At 36.3% G+C, this 27830-nt stretch overlaps 2 protein-coding genes across 3 annotated transcripts in view; one reads left to right on the top strand and one right to left on the bottom strand.

The window, feature by feature from the left end:
• The window catches only part of MTMR7 (myotubularin related protein 7), a 38935-nt gene extending 26064 nt beyond the window's left edge, over positions 1-12871 (top strand). Inside the window, exons 8-14 of the mRNA XM_007426907.4 lie at positions 350-459; positions 1296-1421; positions 2624-2673; positions 5012-5212; positions 6426-6557; positions 10733-10859; positions 12485-12871. Of these exons, the coding sequence (XP_007426969.1) occupies positions 350-459; positions 1296-1421; positions 2624-2673; positions 5012-5212; positions 6426-6557; positions 10733-10859; positions 12485-12823 (1085 nt within the window). The 3' untranslated portion in view covers positions 12824-12871. The remainder of the gene's footprint in view (positions 1-349; positions 460-1295; positions 1422-2623; positions 2674-5011; positions 5213-6425; positions 6558-10732; positions 10860-12484) is intronic.
• On the bottom strand, positions 10698-27829 carry VPS37A (VPS37A subunit of ESCRT-I). Of its 2 annotated transcripts, none has more exons than XM_007426908.3 (12): positions 27459-27829; positions 26504-26578; positions 25157-25271; positions 24348-24448; positions 23019-23232; positions 22672-22742; positions 22180-22307; positions 22033-22091; positions 21885-21953; positions 21359-21502; positions 20480-20560; positions 10698-19503 (listed from the first exon to the last, which is right to left on the bottom strand). In XM_007426908.3, exons 1-11 carry the CDS (start codon positions 27620-27622, stop codon positions 20480-20482), a joined length of 1221 nt encoding a protein of 406 aa, XP_007426970.1. In that variant the 5' UTR covers positions 27623-27829; the 3' UTR covers positions 10698-19503. The 2 variants fall into 2 exon arrangements, with proteins under 2 accessions (XP_007426970.1, XP_087987292.1); XM_088131166.1 differs by having other exon boundaries at positions 26504-26573; positions 27459-27582.
• Between the last annotated feature and the right edge of the window lies 1 nt (position 27830).

Here is a 27830-nt window from a genome sequence, read left to right as displayed (position 1 = left end):
AGCAGAAAAACAGCTAACTGGTTAAAATCTAAGGCGACCTTGCTTATAGGAGTCCTTAATTCAGTATCTGTAGCTTTTGTAGGCAGCTCTTCATTTTTTTTGCAAAGGTTTGGGGTTTGTTATACATGTTTTTCCCCAGAATTTAAAAGCACATGGCTTTGTAGCAACGCAAGAAGTCAAAGTGGTTTGATATATAATGGCCAGTCACAATTGAAAATCAGCTATGCAGCAATGAGGTGATCAATATGTATGTAAGAATCAATCTCTTTTTTTCTGGTTTTAAGCTAGATTTACCATATAAAATCAGCAATTAAAAAAATCTGGTCTGCTGAATGGGCTTATTTTGCAGTCTGTGAGCTGAGATCTCCTTCAATGAGTGATTTCCTCTGGGGGCTGGAGAATTCAGGCTGGTTAAAGCACATCAAAGCCATTATGGATGCAGGCATCTTTATCGCAAAGGTACAATATATGCTTTGTAAATGAGAATGGGGCACGTGCCAATTCAGAAAATGGAAAATCTTGATTTTCTGCCACCTGCAAGGATGTATTATGGAAGAAAATTAACATGACCCAGATGTGTGACTCTCTGGGCTAGAGAAGAAGACAGTGCTGGATGTGATGCTAGATATGATGCAGAGCAGTGTTGCTCAAACAAATTGTGGCATAGGATCCTGAATCTATTTTTGTCTACCATAACTGGTGATGACAATTTCCTGACATTCATGTTTTTTTCTTAAATATCACATGTGTACTTAGATAAGTATGTATTGGACTATCAGAATGAAGTGCTGCAACTGGACCTGAAGCACAGTCATGGTTAGTATTAGCTCAAGGCCAGGATGCAAAGAAATGGCAGAGAGTATCCATAGGATAGAAGGCAGGCCAAGGTGACCTGTTGGCTCCTTCTTCAAGACAGAGATGGTGAAAGGAAAAGACTGCATGATATATCCCCCACACAGCAAAATATGGCTGTTCGCTATGTGCAGAAGTCTTTCACAGTGTATTACGTTGGCTGAAACATCCTGAAGTAGAGCTTCCTACTGATTCAGACCATTGGTCCATCTAGCTGAGTATTGTTCATACTTGATGGCAGTGGCTGCCCAAGGTTTTCAGCAGAGGTTCTTCCAGCTCTAACTTGAGATGCTGAGAACTGACCCAGGGACATTCCACATGCCTAGGATTTACTGTTTTGCTAGAACATTTTTCCAAGTTCAGGTGAATAGTTCTTTTGCAGAACACCTTTCTGTTCTTTTTCTACTGTTTTCTTCTATATTTTCTCCTTCTTTCTCTTTTAGGCTGTTGCTGAAGAGGGTGTGAGTGTTCTTGTTCACTGTTCAGATGGATGGGACCGGACAGCTCAGGTTTGCTCTGTAGCAAGCCTTCTATTAGATCCATATTACAGAACTATGAAAGGATTTATGGTAAGCAAGATTGTTTTATGAACAGAAAAAGGAATAATATGTGAGCTCATTTGTTATTGGAATTTAAATGGAAGAAGTTTTTGATAACATCAAAATAGTAAGTAAATTTCCAGTAGTTTGGTCTTTAAAATTTTGAGAGATGTTGCACCATATTCCTGGAACTCCATATTTGGAGGTCCATCTTCAACTCTAGACTCAGTGCAGCAATCAGAGTTTACTGTGTAGCTACCACCTGTGCCTCTGATTTGTTGTCACTACATCAAAGCACTCTTGCTTAAGCTCTGGGGAAAGACAAAGAAGTAGAACCCATTCACTGTCTTGGAATACACAACTTCATGGTGGACAGATCAAAAGCAAGAGCACCTTTGTGGATTACAAGAAAAAAAGATCCGGTCTGAGAACAGATGCAGATTTTGCTTGAATAGATGGATTACATGTTTTCAAAAATGACGGACTGACACTTGTATGCTCGGTGTAACTTACCACCACCACAGGTAATTGGATGAACTGTCAATTTTTCCAGTTTCTATCATGTTCCTTGTAACATTATAGTGTAGTGTAATAGATCAATCTTAAACACTAGTTATAATTTTCCTCCTTCCACCATCTTGCCCTTTGAAGAGATATTGGAGTTTCAAAACATACTGCATTCTTTTGTAAATCTTGAATGGGAAACTTGGACACTAGCTTTTGGAATGAAGGGGTAGGAAGGAACTGCACTGGAGAGACAGAAACTGAAAACTCCATTTGCTTCAGCACCATCAAATTTGATTCTGTCAGTGTTCAAGTTGCAGTGTGATAGAGGGAGATATTATAACTTTATAACATTAAGAATTATTCTATAAATTGATTGGCAGCCAATTAATGTTAACCTTGTAGCATTAAGCATTGTATAAGAACCATATAACATGATACGGTTAACCTTATAATGTTACAGAATTATTCTATAAATGGATGGCAAATTTCCAGCATAACAAAATGTTATACTGCCATCTAAATAGGTTGCCAATCAATTTCTAGAATTCATAACATAATGTTTACTTAAGTCCCAGATAAAACTTTTGCCCTTTTTCTAGCAGTCTGAAATTTCAGGATTATTTTCAGTAATCCAGTTAATTAGAGTAACAAGGAACATCATTTTCTGCTTTTCTAAAAATCTCAATATTCTCCTTTGATGCTACTACATTTTTTTTTCATTTCAGGTATTAATTGATAAAGATTGGGTTTCGTTTGGTCATAAATTTAATCACAGGTAAGTATAGTTCCATAGGCGTGGGTTCTTTGAGGTGGCATCCAGGTGTGTGACTTTCTTTGCTGCCAGGGAACATCAGATGAACAGTATTTTCTGAATATTGGCCATAGTTTCAGTCAGTTGTACCTTCCATAATTATTTGGTTTTTTTAGGGTTGTTATTCCTGCAAATACAGGATTGATTCAAGAGAGTGGGGACTGTGCAATGGCAGACACTTTGGGCTTTCAGTGATGATACAAGATAACCAGAACACTACTTTGTCTTTAGCCATGGTGTGGGAGGTGGGAAGCCTCCCCTTTCTGTCATTTTTGGAGTCCTCTCTGGCCATGAGTGCTGATAACTGATGACACCTTTGCCTATTTTGCTCAGGCAGACAAAAACTCACTAATTTGCTTAGATCAAATTCATTTAAGTTCCTTTAAGTTCCTTGTTGGAATTTCAGTTGTCTTCATCCATGACTGCAGGTACATATAGCTGATCATGGCTAAATAATGCTCTTGTTGTTTTTTTTTTGTTTTTGTTTTGGTGCCTTTGAGTCAGTGTGGACTCCTGGTGACTGCCTGGACAAGTCCCTGCGGTTTTCTTGGCAAGATTTCAGAAGTGGCTTGCCATTGCCTCCTTCCAAGGGCTGAGAGACAGTGACTGGCCCAAGGTCACCCAGCTGGCTTTGTGCCTAAGGCGGGACTAGAACTGACTGATGCCCAGTTTCTAGCCTGATGCCTTAACCACTACACCAAGCTGGCTCTCATTCTGACCTATTTACCTACTCGTAATAATAATTTGATTTTTGATTTCAGCTGCAAAGCAGGCCACCCTTTGTTTTGAATATAACCACACTCTAGCTAAATATGGCTCCCTTGTATTATTTCTTGCCTGCCAATTACAATTTTAAAGACATCCACTTCTAACATTTCATCAGTTTGGATCCTGAGTTGCCCTTCTGTCAATAGAAAGGATTGTAGTCTAGAAGAGCTTATTTTCTTCAGTTTTCCCTGTTCTCCTGCAATTCCCACTCCTACTCCAGTTCTCCAGAACAAATTCTTTGGAGGCCTCTGGGGAAAGGGAAATTATCATGTCCAGCAGAGTGAGCGTGGCCATGCATGCAGATGACAGTGTTTAAGCCTTTGTCTGAAGGCTTGTGGCTAGCATGAGGCCTAACCACTTCTCACATAGATGAGAACAGAATATAATAAAGAAGATGGGGAGCCATGTAACATTTCTGATTGCATCATGTGATTGTTATGGTCCCTTGAGTCATTCTTGACTCTTGGTAATGACACGGACAGGCCCGTGCAGTTTTCTTAGCAACATTTTGGAAGTGGTTGGCCAGTACCACCTTTCTAAGGCTGAGAGAGAGTGATTGACCCAAAGTCACCAGCTTTTGTGGGTTTTGGGCCTAAGGAAGAATTAGAACTTGGGACTCCCCACTCCTAGCCCAGTGCCTTAACCATTAGACCTACCTGGCTCTCTCATGTGTATAGTGGAATACAACTCAGAATAATTTTGGAATTTAATTATTTTTTGTTTGTTTTTAAGGAGGTCCAGCTACAAATTTGATTGGGTATAACCCTCCTCTTTCCTTAATCATGTTTACTTTGATTATTTAATTTTTAAAAATTCTTTCTAGGCTTATTAGCTGGGTTCATACATTGCATTAAATTAAGATTTATTTTAACTACTGTTTGTTTAAGAAGTCATAGTGGTCCGGTTCACACATAACTCTAAGCATAAACTGTGGTTTATAAAGTGCAATAGCTTTACACATTAGGTTCACACATTAGCCTAAGTTAAAACCAAACAAATCATATTATGGTGCTTGGGGTGATGTGTAAGCCCAAACCTCTTTCTTACTAATCAATTTTTGAGTAACATCTGTATGTTCTGTTGAAATTTTAGCTATTCAGCCTTTAGCTGACTAGGGGCTCTCTGGGGGGATGGGGCAAGCAAAGGAGGGAAATGACAAAATGTGCATTACACAAGGGCCAAGATTTGGTAGTTTCATCAGACATTATGGCACAAGTATGCAATTGTAGTAATTGCATGATGATATCATCCAGCACATGTCATTTTGACATAATTTTGGTTAAATTCTAACTGACATTTATATATATATATATATATATATATATATATATATATATACACATACATACATACATACATACATACATACACACACTTACATACATACATACTCTGGCAAATTTTATTCTGGGAATGAAACAAAAACAATTAGAAAAAAATAGAACTGATATTTAGGATTAGTCATTATACCAATACCCAGAATTTCAGAAAGATATTGGTTGTGAATTAACATTTTCTCCTGGCATTGATGTAGATATGGCAATTTAGATGGAGACCCAAAGGAGATATCACCAGTTATTGATCAATTTATTGAGTGTATTTGGCAACTTATGGAACAGTTTCCTTGTGCCTTTGAATTCAACGAAAGATTCTTGATCCACATACAGCATCATGTATATTCCTGCCAATTTGGAAATTTCTTGTGCAACAATCAGAAGGAGAGACAGGAGCTCAAGTAAGACATCATTTTAAATGTGTGTGAACAGTACAACAGAATGACACTGTGTTCTGATAAACATGAAGCTTCAATATGGAATCTTAATACATTAGAGAAAACTGTTCAGGAGTATAGTTCTCTCAGTCTGGCTATATATTAAAAACCCAATAGAATAATAAAATAACATCAATACAAGTAACAAAATACTACTAAGGAATAAAAGATCCAACCCAGTGAGTACTCATTACAAGCAAAAGAGCTCATCCAAATACCATCTTTACTCAAAAGGAAGATGACAGAAACATGAATCAGTCTCCATTACTGTATTCTCATGAATGTAAGGTGATACTGTGATTTTAAAACTAAATTGGGAAAAGGGAGAATTGACTCTTCTTTTCAGATGAATATAAAACATAATTCAAGAGAGCCTGAGAATCTCAGTTGGACAGTTATGATTGCCTGTAATAGGCTCAGTTTTTCCATGAGAGTTTTTAATTTTTTCCATCTCAGTAGTCTAATTAAATGAAATCTTGGCTGCTATTGTCAGAAAGTTGTCATCAAAGAATATAGTTCCCAGAATGTTATAAGGATAAGAGTGTTGGAATGACATAAAGCCTGGTTAATTCCTTAGCTGGTCTGCTGAGACTGTGGTTTCCCTATCATTGCCCAGAATAACCCAACACTACCACCTATTGATTTACAAAGAACAGTAGACTTTTTTTTTTGGCTAGTTAATTCAGAGCCAACTCACCGAATGAGATGTGTTAACCTTAGCACCTACCCAGATCAGAACACATCTTATGGCAGTAAATCCCATTCCTTAATTTTCTTATGTCATGCAACAAAATGCTTCCTTTTATTAATTCTGAATCTCCCCAGAGTTAAATTTGGTGGATGATCCCAAATATTGTTAGACAGGGCAAAAAATTTTGTTCTGGCCACATTTGTGCATAGGGTAACATAGTTTCTATATTAGGAAATTTATTTGGGTAGACTGAGATTTTCCCTAAGATCCCTAACCATTGGCCATAGTCACTAGGATTGTGGTGGAGAAACATCTGGAGAGCTTAGCCTCTGTTTTATAACAAAGGGCACCTAATCCCAAACAGTTGAATTCTACCTTTCCTAAATGCATATCTAATCTTTTGACATACTTATGAAGCCTTTCAATTTGGGGTTAAGGGAAAAATCAAATGCAGTTCATAGAGCTTTATTACAAATTGTCCCTCAGAATTCAAGAACGGACTTATTCGCTTTGGGCTCACTTGTGGAAGAATCGTGCCGATTATCTGAATCCTCTGTATAGGGAAGACCACAACAGGACCCTACATCCGCAATCAGCTCCCTCTCATTTTATCTACAAGTAAGTGATATCTGAATTCCTCTGTAAAAGATTCGGCAGAATGTGCTAACAATCCTCCCTGACTTTGAGAATGTACAAACCTATTTAAATTAGCTGATATATTGGTGATAGTAAACTTTCACAAACCTTCTCCAATTTAGCCTTTGCTGTGAAAGTGTCACATTACTGTGTGGAATAAAAGATAATTATCTTAATATAAAAGATAATCATTAAGATACTTTTAATAATTGGGACAAGGCATTGTAAAATTGTTTAGTTCGTTCATTTTCTGTCGCATTCTGTTTTGCTGTAGAATTTTGTAAACTACCTTTTGAAGGCAATCCACCCTGAAAAGTGATTTATACATTTCGAATAAGTGCCCAGACAAAATAATCAGATCTTCAAGATTGGTATATCTATGGCCATTTACTCCCTTAGCTCAGAATTAGTGATGTATGTTATCATTAATGTGGAAATTGAAATTCTGGTAAATACAAAAAGAAGTAAATGGTGAAAATTATGTTTGCAGGGTATTGCGATTTTTATTTCTTTGTAACCTGAGGAAAGAAATCTGCTTTTAAAATTAACATCAAGCCAACGGTATCTTTTTAGGAATGAAACTAGAGTACGATAGGTTTGGTACTATCATTAGACTTTATAATGTTACAGAGACTCTTAAAATAGTTTCTCAGGTCTTTTCCAGACAGCTCAGTTCTAAATCCAAGTCTGACTTTTAGTTAACCCAGCCACTGATCTACTTATAACCATGTAGTCTATGAATAATCAGAGGAATTAGATAACAGGATAGCTCAGCCTTACTTAGGGTGCCCATAACATGTAATACAGCTTTCTACTCCAAGACTTGAGTTGGAGTTTTAAAAGACTTTTTTAATATAATTTTATTAAGATTTTTTTAAAAAGGAAGATAAAAGCTAATACAAACTAATATAAAGTAAGAAAAAAAAAGAGTGCAAGAAAGGAAAAAAGTAAAAGAAAAATAGAAAAGAAAGAAAAAAGATACAAAGATACAAAGAAGTGGCTTCCGATCTTAACAGCAGTTGTAAATACAATTTTAAATTTACCTCTTAATCTGTGGTTACAACATGACTCTCTTCTTTCTATAAACTATCCTATCTAATCATTAAAACTATAAATCATAAGTTCATTTTTTTTCTGTTTTACACAAAAAATCCATAAGGGGTTTCCCAGTCAGTGATGGACGCAAGTATTGTCTTTTCTCTAATCAAAGAAATCAATATGGCCATCTCATCAATTTCCATCATCTTCACTAACCATTCCTCCATTGTGGGTAATGCCGAATCTTCCCATCTTTGTGCATACAATAATCTTGCTAAAGTTTTCATATACAAACACAAAGTTTCATGACTTTTTCCCAACTTTGATGATGGACTGTTTGTCCATCAATCCCAAAAGAAAAACCTCTGGTCTCAGTTGTATATTAATCTTTAAAATCCTCTGAATCAGTGTGTGTATTTAATCCAAAATTTTCTAGCTTTTTTACACGTTCACCAAGCATGATAAAACATCCCTTTTTCTTATTCTCACTTCCAACATAAATTTGAAGTGCCTTTATACATTCTAGACAATTTCTCTGGTGACATATACCAACAGTACATCATTTTATAAAAATTCTCTTTGGGATTATAACATAGTGTAAATTTCAATCTTTTCAACCACGTACTTTTCCATTGTTCCATCTGTATATTGCAATCAAAAATTTTAGCCCACTTTATTGTACATTCTTTTACTTCTTCTTCTGTTTCAAATTGCAATAAAAGTTTATACCTTTTAGCAATTACATTTTCATTGTTTGTACACAATTCTATTTCAAACTTAGTCTTACAATGTTCAAAACCATAAACTCTTGTCTATTTTAAATCTTTCTAATAACTGTAGATAAGAAAACCATTGACAACTATATCCCTCTGTCACCAGTTCTTCTCTCAATTTTATTTTATATTCCTCTTGACAAAATTCTAGTAGTTAGCCATTATTGCCTATTATTTCTCCTCTATAAAATGCTTCTTGTGCTGAGAGCCACAAAGGTGTTTTCAGGCACGACCTGAGTTTGTATTTATTCCATATTCTCAATATGGCACATCTAAAATAATGATTTTTAAAATCCACATTAACCTTGAATTTATTGTACCATAAATATCCATGCCACCTAAATATCAGGTCGTGTTCTTCTAATTCCAAAAGCCTTCTGTTTCTCAGCAGCACCCACTCTTTCATCCAAACCAAACAGTCAGCTGCAAAATATAATTTCAAATCAGGTAGATTCAATCCTACTCTTTCTTTTGCATCTTGTAACATCTTATATTTAACTCGTGATTTTTTCCCCTGCCACACAAATTTAGGTATATCCTTCTGCCACTGTTTAAATGGTACATCAGTTGTCAAAACAGGTACTGTCTGAAATGAAAACATCATACTAGGCAAGACATTCATTTTTATCACAGAAATTCTCCCCAGCAATGACAATTATAGTGTCTCCCATTTTAACATCTTTTTTAACTTCATTCCATGTCTTAACATAGTTATTTTGAAATAACATACAATTCATATTTGTCATAGTGATACCCAGACATTTTACCTTCTTTTCAATCTTAAAACCCATTTCATTCATCAATTCTGTTTGATCTTCTATTTTCATATTTTTGTTAACATCTTCGTCTTCTGTTTATTAATCTTGAAACCTGCTAATGCACCAAATTCTTTTAAGTTGCCCATTGATGTTTCAATTCCCTTTAAAGAATGTTCCAAAACCAACACCAAGTCATCTGCAAAAGCCCCTAACTTCTAAGTTGCTTTTTTAATCGTTACTCCCACAATCCTCTCATCTTATCTTATATCTCTAGTCAGTATTTCAAGAACCAAAATGAACAAGAGGGGAGATAGTGGGCATCCCTGTCTCATTCCTTTTTGTATCTCACAGGGTTTTGTCAGATCCCCATTAACAATTATTTGTGGTTTCTGTAAAATGTAAATCAATCTTACCAACTGTATAAAATTCTCTCCAAAATTAATATCTTCCAAAACCTTGAACAAGAAAGCCCAGTTCAAATTGTCAAAGGCCTTTTCTGCATCTAAGAAAATCAGTGCGGCTTGTTTTTCATTATGTCGCCCCAAATACTCCAAAATGTCCAATACGTTTCTAACATTGTCCTTTAACTGCCTTTTAGCTAAAAACCCACATTGATCCTCATGAATAAATTCTTGCAAAATTATTTTCATTCTATAAACTAGAATTGTTGTAAACCACATCTAGCCATTATTCAATAATGATATCAGCCTATATTTTGGAGTTTTAAAAGACTTAACAGCAAACACATTTGGCAGTTTCACATCCTGAACAATTGAATGAGAATTTGCTTCCTATAAAAAAATAAATTATTACAGCAATGATACTGTGCTTGAAATGTTTAAGGAGCTGGAATACTTAACACTGAAAGTTCAGGAAGAAAGGCTTCACACGTGTATTTCTCGGGAATATTTGTTCCCTAAACCAAATGTTTGCATCAAAAAACAAATAAGGTGAGGCACTATTTTGTTAATTTTAATGTATTCCTACTGAGCCCACAAAGATTCAAAGTCATGCTGAGTACAAGAGTTACTTGAGTTATTTAAATGGGGAAATCCCAATCCATTGGCATTCTCCCACTTCAATAACTGGTGTAACTCTTGCATTCAGAGTGACTTTCTCTGTATTAGAATTCTTATGTTCACCAGACTTCAGTGGAGTAAGATATTTTATTTAAGGATAGACAAACAGCATCTGATGCTTTCATCTTACAAAATTGTACCATCCTCATTTTTCAAAAGGTGAACATTTGAACATTGGTGTGGATCTCTTTGCCAAAGCAAAAATCCTCTTTCTCAGTCAGAATCTTCTAAGAAATTAATACGTTGAGATCTATGTTTCCACACTTCCATGTTGTAAAATAATATATAAATATGAGAATCTGAGCAAGAATTGTTATGTGACAGTTTTAAAGGACTCTTTTCCATTAAATTTTTCCCTGGCACAGAGGCCTGTGTTAGTTTATTTAACAGTGTATAGAGCAATTCCCTATTACCTTCTCTAGGAGCAGGCTCCATTGTGTTAAATGAAACAAGACTGATTTTTGAATGGAGATGTAAAGGATTTTGAATCTTCCTGTTGTATTTTCCAGGTTTTGGAGTGGCATGTACAACCGTTTTGAAAAGGGACTCCATCCAAGGCAGTCTGTTACAGAATACCTGATGGCAGTGAAAGAAGAAACACAGCAGTTGGAAGAGGAGCTGGTGGTGCTCGAAGAGGTATGTATAATTGTATTTGTAGAACTGTGAAATTTATCTATTGCCCTGTTACACTCCATTCTTAGAGTATGTGATTGGCTTTTACCATGTGCATAAATAAAAGTATATTTCAAACTCAGTGGAGTTCATCAGGGTATTATTCATCTGTGGATGTAGTTTTGGAAGGTTTTCTAGCTGAAGCATTGGGTAGAGGATTATACCTCTACCATCCCACATCTGGCAATAAGAGCTCCAAGTGTCTCTACAGTATATTTTTATAACGGGTATCTGTTTCTTTCACCATGATAACAGTGCAAACTAAGAAAAAGAATGCATTTCCTACTTCATGTACAATTTCAAAATCAATTTTCTTGTGAATCCCTTATATTTGCCCTCCTATGTTTTTATCTATAGAAGACTCCCTTATTTAAAATGAGCAATAGGAATTCCAGAGTTGGAACTGTTACAGTCAGTTTTCATTGAATTACGGAATGGTTTCTCCACATCGCCAGTCTTTCAAATTACAGTAAGATTTGGGCCTTTAATTGGATGAGCTATTTTCAAAGCCGTCATCCTTACCTCGGTTGCCTCAAGCTTAATTCAGGGTTGCTCTCTGGTTGTTATCTGGCAGGGAACTTACTAGTTGCTGGGATTCTTGTCAATAAGATCTGGCTAATTATGCTTTAACTCTTCAGAGATTTGAGCAAAGATTTTTCTCCTTTTAATGAAATATATATTAATAGAACATGGTGGAAGGGAAGGTTTTAGTATTTTTCAACAAAACCACTAAAGTCAGCCCACCCGTAGCTAGAATTCTAGTTAATCAACATTCACTTTATGTGTAGCCCTCTCCCTTTCTTTTCTGCAAGCCTTATGGGTGCTAAATGTCCTTGTTGGCCTCTGAATATTCCTTCTTAACTCAGGATAGAGCTCTGTGCCTCCCGTCAGGTATCTGTGCTAGATGCGTGGATGATTCTGTTCCATTTTATCAACTAGGGCTGGATAAAAACCAGTCCTGCCTTTTCAGTACATGCATAGTTGGGGAGAATCATTTTCTGGTTTTTTGCAAAACCTTCCAGTTGTTTTTATTCCCAGTTTGCCACTGGGCTACATTTTTGTCCATTTGCTGTCTTTCCCATTTCTCTGTAATTATTGTGTGACTTTTTTCAGTAGTCAGTTGCTAGAGAAATGACACAAAATACTCCATTAACATAGCAAAATCCTGAGAAACTTGCTGAGATTTCTTCCTGTTCTACTATAATCTCCCAAACATAATTTCTTCTCCCCTAGAGAAATCAAAAACAACTTTCCATCTCAAAGAGAGAGACTTTCAAAAACTGCAGGTTATAAAACTACAATTTCTTAGACTTAAGTAACATCTTCTGGTAATAAAAAAGCACCAAGCATTCTCTTCCCAAGTCCCAGGAAAGTCTGGCCTTGCTACTTTTTCACTTATTAGTCTTTTCCAATCCAATCCATGTTAGATTTTGTGATCTTCTACTAATTCTTCCCTCACTATTGTTAGCAGGCTAGGACTGATGGGAGCTATTGTTCAGAAATATCTGGAGGGCCACAGAGGTCTCCCCCCCCCCCATTCATAGGTTTGGGTATATCTTAACAATGGATTCTTGTTTCTTCTCTTGCAGAGATTGGCAAAACTTACAAAAGGGCAATTAAATAATGATGAAGCAAAGTTAAAAAAGGAAAATGGACGCTCCAGTCACAGCATGGCCAAATCACCCCAAGATTCCACTGCCAATCTGAAATCATTCCCTTCCCGGAGTCCTTCACAGGGAGACGAAGACTCAGCACTGATTCTTACACAGGATAACCTGAAAAGCTCAGATCCTGATCTGTCAGCCAACAGCGATCAGGAATCTGGTGTGGAGGATATGAGTTGTCGATCCCCAAGTGGAGGAGGCTTGCCCAGTGAAGATAGCACCAAAGACCATGATTCGGATGAAGCTGTTTTTCTCACTCTCTGAGTGATTACTTAGTCAGTAGGTGATAAAAGACTACTTATCAAAACTTCCAAAGAAAGGGATTTATGCATTTAAAGAGTCCAGATGTGACAAAGTCATAAGCTAGAATGTTCTTGCATTTATTCATCTTCCATTATCCCTTTACAGAGCCATACAGAATGAACATTTTGTTTTACATAGTTATTATCAATAGGATAACTCTGTATAGTAAGACCACTCCAAAGAAATCACAAGAAATAATGTTTAAGCAATGCCAAAGCCAATCCAATCCAATCCAAACCAATACATAATCTTATCCTACCGTGACACCAAAAGTACTCAGATGAAACAAGCAAATAGAATATGTCCCTTCTGTTTGGTTTCTTTTTCACAATCTTGAAGAAAATTCTTATGTTGAAGAAGATTGCCATGTACGTACTTGAAATATTATCAGAGAAGTCCACTTATTGAAGGCCATTGCTGCAGATATTCAGCAAAATAACATTAAAATAATCAAATCAGTTTTCCCAGATTGGTTCTATGACTTGATTGGGTAGTAATAACACTCTGTTTCCCTTGGTGCCTCTGCAAGTATGTTATTTTTTTCCATTTTTTTCCTTCAAGTACAGTCTCTTTTCAATTGAACAGAGTTCCTGGACACATATGGACACATTCAGGTTTTCTTGACAACTGTATGGAAGTGGCTTGCCATTGCCGCCTTCTAGGATTTCCTCCCCACCTTCCCCAGCCCTGGGTTTTTGTGGAGATCTCCCATCCAAGTATTAATTAGGTCTGACTCTACTTTGCCTTTCCAAGATTATCACATTTGGCTGATATTGAATCATGGGACAGAAGGTGGGTCAGCAAGAGCTTAGCTCTACCTGTACTTAAATCATGCCCTTCATCCCCTTTGTAAGTTCAGGAGAATGTAATGGGGACTGTATACTTTTCATCTTCTGAGTTGTGGAGTAGGATAGGGATTGTGACAGAGAGGGATGGAGATGGGCACACACATTCTCATGCACATTTTTTTGCAGTGGACTATTGGAAGGTGTGACTAGGACTACCAATAGCTTCAAAGGCTTTAAGATATTTGCTTGCCTTCATGCTATTCAAGGGAAGCTAGGAAATTCTAAAGAAGAAAAATTACCTGCTCTCCAAATTCCCTTTTATATTTATCATTCTCATGAGCTTGCAATAAATCACTGGCCCTTTCCCAACTAGTGGTTTTTAACATCTAATAGCTTTCTCCAACCAACCACTGTGGCAATCTATTTTTTTTTATGAAGATAGGTTTTATATTGCCTCAGAGATGGCTGAGTAATGCTATAAGCTGCTATAAATCACTGGTGTGGAAATAGATGCAAATAGATAACTGTAGTTAAATCCCCATTTTAAAAGAGTAGATTGGTTATTTTTCCTAAGATCCAAATTAACCTCTGCAGGTTTGACACCCCTGGATGTGTTAGGTGAAAGGTGTTTGGGAATTCTGGGGCATCGCCATCACAACATGACTGAAGGATGCTGGGATGAAAAAGGCTGGTAGAAGCCATGCTAAATAATTATTGCCTTCACTTTTGGTTTTTTCTTGAAGTTACTGCTAGCTATCTAGCATCCCCCACTGACTTTCTTATTTGAGCTTTTGTCATTTCTGAGCCAGCTGGGCAAAATGTCTAATTTTGCTTGTCATAAGCTTACAAATATTGTTTGATGGAAAGAGCTAACTGAAAAGGAAGAGCCAAAGGTGAAGCTGGAAAAAAAATGTTTGAATGAAGGTGAATGTTAAACCTTGGCAGCCCACTTCAACAGAAAGCAAGTTTCTCCCAGTTTCTTTAACACGATTTGTTGAAAAACAGGATAGAGTTGCCGTAATCTCAGCAACTGGATTGCTTTTACTTTAGAACCTAATTTCTCTCTCAGATAATTAAGGAAAAGAGTCTTTTATTAATGGTCTCTGTCTGACCTGATCAGGAGGCAGTTTTCCTGATAAGTGAGGAATGTCCAGCTGGCCAGTACTGTATGTTTCAAGCTCTGAACATACCATTCAAGTGAAACTGATTAACACTTAATGAAAGGTATTTCTTCGGTGTCTTTCCTTTAATTGAAAACAGCCATCTGCAGAACAGGAGATGGGATGAAGGAAAAAACAACAACCCTAAAATAATTGGGGCTAGAGTAGCTCCCCTGTGAGGAAAGACTGGTGTTTGAGGTTTTTTAATGGGGACATAATAGAGCTATATGAATTAATGAACAGCATGGAAAATATGAGTAGAGAATTTCTCCTTTCTCATAATATTAAAACTCTGAGTTGTCCATTACAGCAGAGCGTCTGCAACTTTCCCTATCAAAGGCATGCTGTCTTCCAAAAAGCCATCAAGTAGGGCCAGAACAAACATTTAAATGTCATTTCCTTTCCTTTAATAAAAATTAAATGTAGTTAATTACTCTCCAGTGACACATTTAATGCCCCCCTTCTGTCAGGCCAAAAGTTCAATTCATTACTTAACTTTTTACCTGGCCACACACAGAGTTTCAGGGGTTGCATTAAAGCTAAAAGAGGGACTTGGGGCCAGACTGGCCAGTAAAAGGAAGTGCTTCATTGTAGAAGACATAATGAAAAATATGAGATTTGCTATCGTTACATATGGTAATGGCCATCAGTTGAGTTGGTTTTAAAAAGAAACTAGACACACCTAAGGAAGATAAAGCTATCAGTGTCTACCTGTTTCAATGACTCATCCTTCCCCTCCAAAATTTGATAGAACAGAAAGCAATTCAATCGCACCTCACCAGAATCTCCAAATTATGCTAATGTTTCTTACCTAAATGTAGTAATAAGAGTTTGCTCCTTTGGAGAAAAAGAGAGGGACCTTTTAGAAGCAAAGCACTTCTCCAGCAGCAGAGATTGGCCCAGTTGCAAGCAAGGCACAATGCATCTCAAATTGAAGCCCCACCATAAAATGGCTGTTTCCTCACGTAATCACATGGTTAATTTCTTTTAAATGTTATATGTTTACACATTCATGACCACAGTTTAAATTATATATATTATTTTGAACATAAGCTGTGCTGTGCATATTATGCTGAATTTGAATACAAAAGTACACTACAGTAAAATGGCTTCTCTATAAAGTATGAATTTATGAGAGTAAAATCTGCCGTCAAATCTGAATTATGGAAATACTGTAGAATATACCGTATTGTGTCTTCTAGAAATTTTGTGTAGCGTATTTTACACTTGCAGCTCTTCCTATTCAGCTCTTGGTTTTACTTGGAGCTCAGAGACCTTTCATTTAGTAGTTTGTATTATATGGTACTAATGCTGCATTATTACTAAAATTTCAAAATTAAACACACGGTATGCACGAGTATTATACTGTTTGCATTAGGAGTGTAATTTAGAAAATCATAAACAGTAATGTTCAGTTGTCTAATTGGTCATTTTTTACTGTTATACTCTAGCATCTTAATTCAAAGTGATATTCATAAAATAGCAACGAATGTCCATAGTGAGTTCTTAAAAAGTTTATCTTCTCAATCAAAAACAAAATGACTGATAATTATTCTATAATTCTGTTTGCTGCTGGGGGGGGGACATTGCATTAACTCTAGATGATTAAATGTGGGTGATTTAATAAATACCAATTGACTACAGTCACATGTTCAGCCAAAAGCAAAGCATCTACCTAATGGGTTAGCCTGATGCGTGAACCCAATTAGTATGTTGCAAAAAGGAAGTGGCAACAAAATGTTACAGTAGATTTTTATCCCTAGAATGAATTTTGGTCAATGGTTTCAGCCAGTTACAAGCTGCATACTTTTTCTGACTTCAGGTTTCTAGTTTATTTTTCAATTCACTCATGTCCACTTCTACTACTGGTTAGGAAATAAGCCCACGTTGAGCTACACCTTTTTTTGAGGCAGAGTGATTTGCTATCCTAACTCTTAAAAAAACATAACCCAAAGTTCAGTTCATCCATGCACTCTGATAACCTCCCTATTTCTCACTGGCTTTATTTTAGTGCCACTTCTCTTGGTAGCCATTATCTGAATATGCTGTTAGAGGGAATGATTTCTCAGGAGTGAGCATCCGCTGTTTTCATGTCATAATGAATTGGCTCCCTTTCTTCTATGGGATTCTCCATTCAACAGAGCCCTCCAAAAATAATAGGTTAGCAAGTCTCCCTTTAATTAACTCTCCAGTTTATTTTTGTTCAGATTGATGAACAAGATCTAATTGAACTTGAAGACCTATTCAAATAGTGGGTTGTGCTTGCCTCCCTGATCCTTCTCTTGACTGACTCCATCACTACCTATGTTGGAGTATGAAAGTATAATATAAGAAACTTGTTATCAAAGCTGTGATATGAAGGGGAGTTTTTATAACTATATAATCAGCAATCCTAAGGAGAGGAAGACCTGAAGTTATAACTTGACAACAGTTTCCAATTCCTCGGTTCCCCCTAATTCATCCAAAGCATTTAAAGATAAAGAGAGTAAATACAAGTGCGCACCACAAGGCATTGTTCCTGTATGGAAAGGATAAATGGGCTTGAAATGTAGCAAATACAACAGACAACACAGCTCTTTTGACAGTTCATATATAAACATGCTGATTTAACTAGACCTTGATAGTAACAAAGCAAGGGTGTACAATTCACAGCCTATTGATGAGATGCAGCCCTACACCTCACTTGGAAGAAGACTTGATGATATATTTTGAAACTATCTTTCTGTTAGGTTAATTTCAAGAACTGCATTAAGAGTGGTTTGCTTTATAAATCACACCTGGCTGGGTTCATGTAATGCTGTTGTCATAACCCATGATTCATTAGCTACAATAGCTGGGTTCACACTGCACATTAACAAACCAGTGTGGTTTAGCATGATGAACACACCAGATTAATTTCTAACCAGTAATTTCCCTCATTTCTAAGTGAAGCAGAAATGATTTGAACTTGTTATCTACAACAAAAAAGCCTGTAAAGTCATAACCAGACTATTTTCATTTACATACAAAATACTAGTGGCAAAAGTAAGAGATATGTACAATTAAATAACTTTAAAAGACATATTTTTAATTTAAATCTAAAGATTCACAGAGGGAGAGAAGCCAAGACCAAGGAACTGAAGAGAACTGTAAGCAGCAGAACTGAGAAAATAACCTAAATAACACATGTAGCAATAGTATTTGTTCCATCAAGCTTATTTATTTCCAGTTTAAGTCTCAACATTATCAATACTCGTCCCAAAGTATAAACTGAATTCTACAGTTATTCTTCCATATGCAGAATCAAATATTCTGCTTTGAAAATGCAAATATCAATACTGAACCTTTTTGGAGAGGAACCCTATTAACCATTCAAGAAAATGAAATTTATTTCATAACAAAGTCAGCAACAAAAGAAACAGCAAGTCACGAATGTACACTTCTAGACTTAGTTCTCTGCAATATTGTCGTTTATAGATTTTTGCCAATTATCTAAAGAAAAAAAAGGAGTCCAATACTGTAATTTCTATTTAAAAGTTTTGAGTTCTTGTAAGCAAGTAAGACATAAAATTAAACTATTTTTATATGAAAATACAATTCTTTGGTTTTATTTTTAGTGTAGGGTAAGATTCTCAATTTTATCTCTGTAGGAAATTGATTTAGAGATGCAGTTACTTAACTACATTCTACCAACAAAATACCGAGCATGTGAACTTGCTTATTTTATGTCTGATGCAGGTGACTCAGAGATGAAAGTATCTAAATAATCCCTTGTTGATAATATATATATACATATATATATTAAAGTTCCTCTTTCCTTCTGGATTTCAAAAGTGCTTATACGTGCACACTAGGGCAAATGAGAACAGAGATGAGAAAATAAAGCAAATGTAGGAATACCAAGATCTTATACAATCTGCCCACTCACTTGCTTCAATATGTTCTACTGGAACCACAAGCTGGAAAGAAAGTAGTGAGAACTAAATATGAGAGAATTATGCCTATCTCTGAGGCTTGAGGTAGGATATTTCCCAAAGCAGTGAGTAGCAGAATCACAAAGAAGGGGTCTACACAAAATCACACTGATTTCCTCTAAAAGTTTGAAGGAGTGCTTAAGCATCTTAACTCTTAAGTTTCTTAGCCACTCAAATCTGATTGCATTAGTGTACTGAATTCAGTATTTGAACTCTGTATTTATTTATGTATTGACATGAAACAAAAAGGGCTGAAAACCTGATTTCAAGAATTTGAATTCTGGTGCTTTCTGGTAAAGTAGGATGAACAAACCTACCTTATCTGACACTTCACAACTTACTTTAACCAACCAACATTTCTACACCTCCCAAACAAACCAGCCAGTATTTAATAAGAAAGTTATGGATTATGCTGTATAAAATTTAAAAATCTAGTCAAAATTACATGTTTAAATATTTAATCTATAAAGGTGGTGGACACAGCAGCAGGAAATTAAATATGGTAAGGATAATCAATAACAGGAAATATTAGTGCAAAAATTGCAGTAGAAGTACATTTTGAATAAAGTAAGAATAGAAAGACACTCTAATTTGTACAAAAAAAATCACCCCAGCTCTATATACAGTTTTTTTTTCTATAAATACAACCATAATGAAATGTTTATTTGCAAAATAATAGATCTATGAAAATGTGCTTTGCTGGATTTGTTGCCTTAAAATTCTAATTACCTGGAAAAAATCTGTGAATAGAAAAAAGTAACTACCATTAGTCAAAGTTCTCAATGCACACAAACAGAGCTCTATATTTTCTTCCATTTCAGATTAATTTAAGGCAGAAAACTGATACACATCCTTTAATCCCTGGCTGCATTGTATTTTATTTTTCATAAAAGAAAAGGCTAGACTCAAAAGGCAAAGTAAAACTGCATGATTATTGGAAGTTGCCATATAGTATATTGTTTGTATTACAGCCATAAACAAGTTATCCCTAGTGACACCCCCCTCTTCAGTATTTCATGGCATAATCCACAACGTTCAGGACCCCCTATGTCCATATCCCAAATGCTCATAAGACTCTTTTTGGGTGATTGTGGGAACTGGTGGCGGAAGAATGGATGAAGATCTAAGCTTTGGCCAATTCCATTTTTTCTGGCACTTCTCTACAAGCTGTTGACACTGTTTCTATTTCTGATGTTTCCTGCCACTTTAATACAACTTTTACAAAATACTTATGAGTGGCTTACTTTTACAAAATACTTATGAGTAGCTGAACCACACGGACTTGAGATCTATGCAGAAATTGTGCCCAAGCATAGTAACTTGAGACTAATCAGCATCACTTATTCAGAGGGTGGTACACTATTTTAAAAGTCATTCAAGATAATGTTAAGTATTGTCAAGTAGTTTAGTTTGGAAAATGGAATTACAAGCAACATTGTTTTTACCTGAAGCAATGCAAAACTTTTCCAGTTATATAATCAAAAGCTTAAGTTCTTGCATGTGTGGCTTTGGTTCTGTGGTAGTATGTAACATTTGTCTCTGGACATACGTATATAATTTATGTGGCTACACACTTCTTTTGTGCATAATCCACATGATGGGAAAGTGTCTTATCAAACATTTAGAACTGGTAGATGTTATCTGTGTGAACAAATCCTGGCAAATGAATGTGTGGCAGGCAGGAGAATTAGAATCTACCTCATATTTGAAACATACCTATAATGGAGCATGAAACTGACCACGCATTGCTATTGCCTGTTGTAGCTTTTCTTCTTTGGCTCTTCTACAGTGGCAAATCTAAGGAAGAACAATGTAACACCGTATGTTCCAAATTTACTTTGGTGGAAAATAATGTTACTAAAACAATCAAAATAAAGGAATTAACCAAATTTGTGTTAATCTTAGGTAACAAGCTTTATGTCCAGGCTGTGAGTACAACAGGAGAAGGTGATTCATATGCTTAGACTGCAGTTGTATAGACACTTAAGCTAGGACAAAGAATTACTAATTTAATTCTGAGTAAATGTTCTCATAACAGTTTGAACAATTAGTTAACACCACATATTACAATATACTCAAGGGCTATCAGTATTAATATCATGGTACACTCACTCTTGACAGTGCATTCTCCTTAGAGTTTGCCATTAATAACGAAGTTGTTAAATAAAAGAGACATACTCAAATCATTCCAATGGAACAAAACTCAAAATGGTTCTGTGCTCCAATAGAAGAGAACTTGGTACATTTGGGTGTTCTTGCCATGGGGAACTATGCGTTGCAGATAACAGGAAGGTGATGGGATGGCTGTATTTCTAGAGTTAGCCTATCTTTCACAAAGCAATCATGTAATTTAGTGCATACTTAGCTTGCCAGAAATGAGTTAGGGAATTTGGCAAACAACTACATTCTGGAGTAGGAAGGCTTAAGAAGAATTGGTATTTCTCTGTTGAATAAGAGAGTTTGACTCCATATAGTCCATTTTTTAAAACAACAAAACTGAATTCTACTTCTTCAATAGCTTTCAGTTGGATTAATTCTAATTTTATTTAAGGTTTCAAATATTTTAAAGTTTTAAAATCTGAGAAATCTACATACGGTTCTCTTCTCCATGAAACTACTAAGAAAATCATCTACTTCTGTTTTCCCTTCCAAAAAGTCTTCTGCGATAGTGTCAGACTCCTCTTCAGCTTCATGGGCAGCCACTTTCAACCTTGCCTGCAGAGCACTTGCACTGCAACTCTATGAAAAGAATATTGCGTAACTTGAAAATGTTGAGTTCATTCCCCTGGAGGTTCATGTGACCCCCTCCCTCTGGGCATTTGCAAAGCAGTCAAAGCATCTTCTACTGTGCTATTAATCCTAATTAACTACTATGGGTGTCCATCTTTGGGTTGATCAGTTGCTTTTTATGTATTTGCTTTGTTATATGCCATCCAGAACCTTCAGATTGGGGCAGTTAAAAAACTGTAAATAAATCATACTTTTAACTACAGAGAAAAAGGGTTAGGTTAGGGTAGCCTCCAAAACAAAATAGGATGGAAACTAGAATCCAGTCTTAACAACCTCTGTACAAATAAGTGAATAATGCTTCATTTTTTTCTTGCAAAAAGGAGCAGCTTACCTCACTAAGTTCATGCTGCCTTTGCACTTTCTTTTCAAATGTAGTCTTCAAATGAATCAGTTGTTCATACTAGGATGGAATCAATTTTTATTAAACAGAGTCAAAAATCAATTCCCAAATTGCAGAAAGTATTTTTCCTCGTACTTACTTTATCTAGTATTGTTTGCCTTTTTGTCTCCAAGCTTGGTTCCAATAATAAATTTTTTTCTGCAAAGTAAACCCACTGTTGAATTTTAGAAGAATATCATTTTTTTCATAAAATGTTATTCTAATTAGAAATATTTGGAAGTCTTACTTGCTAGTTCTTCAATACTTTTCACTAAATCATCTTTATCATCAATAATATGCTTCAATTGGGGCAAATTAACAAATTGTTCTAGCAGTATGTCTTCTTGTTCATTCATGTCCGTCAGCTGTGATATGCTGAATTGCAAAGAAAATAAAAACAGTATTTAACAACCAGGCAATACACCATATGATTTTATGCTCAGTCAAAAACAGCTCATGCCAATTACAGGATTAAACAAATGAACAAAGCAGGAACATGGCACTCAAACATTTACAAAAATATATAGGGGTAAAAGTGAATCTGCTATTGAAGTTTTCACCTTCTACTCAGATCTAGCTAGTGAGCTACTTGGAGTCTGGCTTCTTTTTATACCATTAGGAACCATTCTGGCTTTACTGAGATATAGATAGAGGGTAGTTCTATGGTTTTCAACATTCAGGAACAACTTTTACCCATTTTTAGAAATAAATATATTTACAAGGCCTTTAAATTTTTTACCTTAGTTCTGATAGTTCTGGAAATACATCTGGAATATCAGGCATTTTGTACCCGAATCCATTTTGGTTTCCCTGAAAAGTTTAAACAATACATATTTCTTTAGATACCAATCCAGCTGGCATGATGTAAATACTACAGAACACTAAGCTAAACTACAACAGCTTTTCCCATCCTTGAATTCTATAAAATCTATAAAGAGTGAACAACTCAGTATGATATCATCTTCTTAAACTATGTTCAAGTATTGCTGGTAAATTTGATTTCTCTAAATGGTAGTATCTGATATTTGAATGGTATCTATTGGCAAATGAACAGCTTGCTTTATAAGGTATACTAACAACACATACCTGTGATAATGTTTCTGTTGTTGGAACAGGTAACGGCAAATCAGTTATCATGCCAAAGGAAGGAGCTGCAGATCTGTCTGTAGTATAACCTGAAGAAAGTGATTCTGCAAGGGGTACAGATGCTACAGACCTATTTGTTTCTTGTGGCAGATATGGAGAAAGAAATGGAAAATTCTGAGCATATGTAGGAATTCCAGCTGGTTTGCTGTAAAGGCTAAGGGGGAAAACAATCTATTATCAGCAAATTATTTTGCAACATTTTCAGGTTTTTCTGCTCAAAATAAAATTGCATTAAGTATTAAAGAGGTTTCTGGTTAAACACAGTTGCAATTAATCCTAAATGAACTCATGACAATTCATCCTAGTAATCTTATCAATGTCAGAGAGATCACATTGTTAAGGATTCCAAAAATTATTTTAGGTATGCCCTACATCAATGGAAATTTTAGTAAAAATGTGCATCCAGGGAAACAATGTTAGAGAAACTGAGAATTGTTTTGCTGAGAATTGTTTAAGCTGCAGATTTCTAATTCATTATTAAATGCTTCTGAAAGTCAGTTTCAAAGGACACTGGGAAAAGAGCTATTTGAAAAGCAATAATCCACCATCTCCTTAGGCATATAGACATGACAATTCTCAATTAATTAAAACTGAGAGGCTAATTGAAAACTTCAGCAATGTTTTATGATGAATCACTTGTGTCAAACTAGCGAGTCTTTTCAACACTAATCACAATCCAAAGTATAAGATAATGCACTTAATATTTAGATGCTGAAATTTAGAGAAACTTTGGTTTCTAGTGAAAACAAACCTGGAAGTGCTGGGATAATGGATCTGACACTATTACAGCTAGGCCAATATATCTTTATACTTGCTGATACTTGCTATAAACTCCCCCTTTCTGGGTCACATAATGCCCCCTCTCTGTATCTCTTTTGACTATACAAGCATTCTTACATGTGCTCATAAGTTGAGATGGATCAGGGAAATAAACATGTGTAGAGCTAAGGGCCTTCAATACTACAAGACACAATCTCCAATTTTCATGTACATGCATTAGCCTTGTGCCTAGCAGAGAACAGCTCAACCCAAAATACAAAACAGTCTGATTTCATTCAAATCTGTCTATTTAATGCAGCACCTGCATGAGATAAAGAAAACAGATTCCTAATATAGGGTTGATAGCCAAACCCTGATTTAATTGTAATGTTTGATCTGAGATGGGACCATAGTCTGCAGTTCAGGTGTAGGATGAATTTATGCACATAAGTATATTACAGATAGTGATGTTGTTTGAAATTATCACCATATTTTAATGTGCTTACTTACTATGGGAATGTTGTTGCATTGGGAGCCAAAACTGGAGGATTTTTCCAAAATTCATCAAGTATACTTTGCACAATTTTGCCAAGGTCAGAGTGCATTGTAAACTGTTAGGTTTAAAAAAATATAACATGGTTAAAAAAATCTGTGCTATAGAACAAAGCCCATTTTCATTGATTTAAGACAACTTAAAAGAGCCAGTTTGGTGTAGTGGCTAAGGTACTGGGCTAGAAAGGAAGCTTTTTAGGCCTCCCTTAGGCATGAAAGCCAGGTAGGGTGACTTTGGGCCAGTTATTCTCTCTCAGCCCACCCCATTGCACAGGATTGTTGTTGTGGGGAAACAGGAGGCAGGAGTATTAAGTATGTTTACCGCCTTGAATTAGATGAAAAAGTAGGATAAAAATCTAATAATAATAATAACTGTGGGGGCTCTCTTAGACGATGGATGCAAGTGTCAGTGTTACATGCAATGAGGCCCAGTTTTGTCCTCTGTATGCAGAAAGAGAGAGCTGACAAATAATCTGGAATTATGAGGATTTAAAAGTAGAAGACCAGGAGCTCTGTAAAAAAAAAAAAAAAAATCACTTTTTTAAATAAAAAAATTAGTTTGGAAAAACCACTAAAAATGTGGCTTTTTGTTCAAGAAATTTAACGGGAAAGCTACTATCTGCACAGAGCCAAGAGGTCAGTAACTTAACATATTTTAAAACATTAATAATTCTGCAATACAATATAACTATTGCCAGTTGTACATATTGAAAAAGACATGCAATTTTACTATTGATTATTCTAAAAAATGATTCATTTATACATACATTACTAATTAATGGAGAGGTCACATATACTCCTTGTTTGTCCATTACATGATGCCGTATTGGGGGGAAAACAGTGATGACTGGCTTTTCCTGAGGAAACTGGGGAGGAAGCAATCTGTAAACACCAAGATATCTGATTATTATAACTTTAGTTTTAGCTCTCTGTTACATCACCCTTCAAAATATAAAATTTGCCTTTCTAGAGAATGTGGACAACTGGGAATGAAAGTAGTTTTTTTCCTGACAATTTCTGTACAACCAGAATCCAATCACAAATATAGTTCATCCATTTGAATTCTAGCATTTACAACAGAAACAACACACAGCCCATGTACTGACTCTAGCTAATCAAAAGTCAACCAACAATTGAAACAAGTGTCCTACTCAAGACAGTGATTAGTGAAAACTACACTTACGTATAAGCTAAAAATATAAGAAAGTGGTTTGTTTCAAAGAAAGCATTAGTAAACCAGAATCATAAAGCACTACTAACACTTCCTTTTGCCAAACTGCAGTTAGTTCTAAAGTCATGAAGGAAAAGGAAAGGAGCATTCATTGACATAACTGAGATCATCTAAGACCTAGACCCCCAATGTGGGAGTGACTGCAGGCTCCATGTCCTATCTAATTTGATTTTTAAAGACTCTTTTTATTCTAAAAATGATTAGGAAGCTATTATGCTGCAAAGCAATAGACACATGCACAGAATACTGCTTTACTTTCTAAGAGGCATGTATCAGAAAATTAAAAAGTGCCCCATTGCAACCCAGTATTTTATTTGCTTTCTGGAATACTGGCATTTTGTTACTGACCACACTATCATCACAATAATTTTACCAACATGTCCATAACATGTTGTCAAAATTGCAAATGTGCTTACTAGCCCAGAAAAGTTGGAATCCCTGTTTAGGTGATTTTTTTCTGAATCAGATGTTTGAAGGTAGGTGAACAAAGGGCTTTTTATTCAAATCTCCTAGAAGAAATGTTAATTTTGATGTCAAAGTAACGTTAGGAGCACTCCCAGAAATTAAGTTAATGAAGCAAAACATCTTCATAAAACTGAATGATTATCATTTGTTTAAATCTGTAAGAAAAAAAAATGCCAGTAAATAAAGCTGTTGACAATTTTGCCATACAGATGCAGGCAATGTGCTCCTGGTGAGACACACCGAAAAAACATTTTCACTCCCCTTATATTTTATCTAGACTATGAGACAAGAGAAAACTCACACTAGTCCCAATATGGTGTGAAAAAAAAATTAACGGAAGACTCTCCAGTCAACACTGATTCATTAAGCATGATTTCAGCTTTCAACATGACATACAGTCAAATCACAAGATACTCACATATTTATATTAACTGTCAGCTTATTTACAGTGAATGGCAACCGATATTCCACATCTTTTTGTATTTCAGCTATACTAAAAAGAGAAATGTAAGTGTTCATTAATGTTTCCTGGAATCATTAAATCAAATATAAAACAAATGCCAAATTAAGCATCTAAAATGCCACAGATTTTAAAGGACAAATCAAACTTTAATTTCTTCTCTTAGAGACTCTAAATTACAACTAAACTAAAATTGGTTTCTTTTATAGCTGGGTTCCTCCTCTATTTTTGTCAACTTAATTTCGAATAAAATCTCTGAGGATCTCAGAAAATATGAGAATGGGCTTTTGAAGGCAGATTGGTCTCTGCAGTTGAAATAGAAGGTGGTAACTTGTTCACAAGAAAACCAACAGGAATATGTGCAGGCAACTTGTTTTGCTGAAGGGAGCTGAGAGGGTTATGGTGAACCAGCATTTAATCACTTCCTGTTCCCTAATACAGGAAGGGCAAGTTCCCTTACCTGTAAGGATGGTATTAGTCTCTAGATTGCAATCAAACTATTTTCAGTTTGGGTAGGCGTTGCCTTCTGCATGTCAGCTGCTCTTTTCCACTAGAGTTTTGTGACTGCCCCTTCCTCTGCCCACCAACCCTTTCAGGCTGCAATGTCAAGGCACACCTTAAATATGCCGCTACCACTACTACTACTATTATTTTAAATTTATTGGCCGCCCAACTCCATGCATTATGCATTCCTTTAAAGAAGACCCCTCGTTTGCCCTGGTTTAAGGCTGTTTCCAGCTGAGGAGCTATCCATGCCGCCTACTGAAGAAAGGCACGTAGTGTGGAGAGACCGCGCAGTGTGGCCCTGATCCTCTCACACACCCCTCCTCCCCGCAGGAGAGACTGATTTCCAACCGCTTTTATGAAAAGGAGCTGGGCGGTGATTCCCTCCCCCCACGGGGGTGTCACTCACGCGGCATGGGCGCTGCGCAGGGACTCGATCTGCCGTTGCCGCTGCTGTTGGAGGCTGGTGAGAGTCGAAGGCAACGCAGCTCCGCCGGCGGAAGAGGAGGAAGAGGCGGCGGCGGCGGCCCCGCCACCGCTACTCCCTTTGGAGTAGTGGAAGAGCCAGCTCATCCTCTCTCTAGCTCCCCTTGCCAACCGAGGAAGAGCAAGACGGTACGCGGAAAGGGGCCTTTCCTTGGCCTCGCCGCCGGTGCCGCCGCCTCGTCTCCCTGAGCGGGTCTCTTCTCCTGCCCCAGCAGAAACCGAAGCTCTGAGAGAGCGAACGCGAGCGACACTGCCGCTCCTCCCGGATCCTGAAGAAAAACACGCTTGCGCGCGA

The sequence above is a fragment of the Python bivittatus genome, unplaced genomic scaffold (genome assembly GCF_059951505.1).
Source record: "Python bivittatus isolate LINGU-HERP-01145 unplaced genomic scaffold, Pbiv_v1 ctg000070_np1212, whole genome shotgun sequence".
Classification (NCBI taxonomy): domain Eukaryota; kingdom Metazoa; phylum Chordata; class Lepidosauria; order Squamata; family Pythonidae; genus Python; species Python bivittatus.
Note: the sequence above shows the minus strand (reverse complement) of the source record. Positions and strands in the feature narration are given on the sequence as shown.

Coding starts and splice junctions, on each gene's coding strand:
- VPS37A (XM_007426908.3), bottom strand. CDS start 27,622: ATGAGCTGGCTCTTCCACTACTCCAAAGGGAGTAGCGGTGGCGGGGCC. Junction 24,449..25,156: donor CCTCTCCATTAATTAGTAAT/GTATGTATAAAT, acceptor TAAACCTAACAG/TTTACAATGCACTCTGACCT. Junction 21,954..22,032: donor GGCAAACAATACTAGATAAA/GTAAGTACGAGG, acceptor ATTCCATCCTAG/TATGAACAACTGATTCATTT.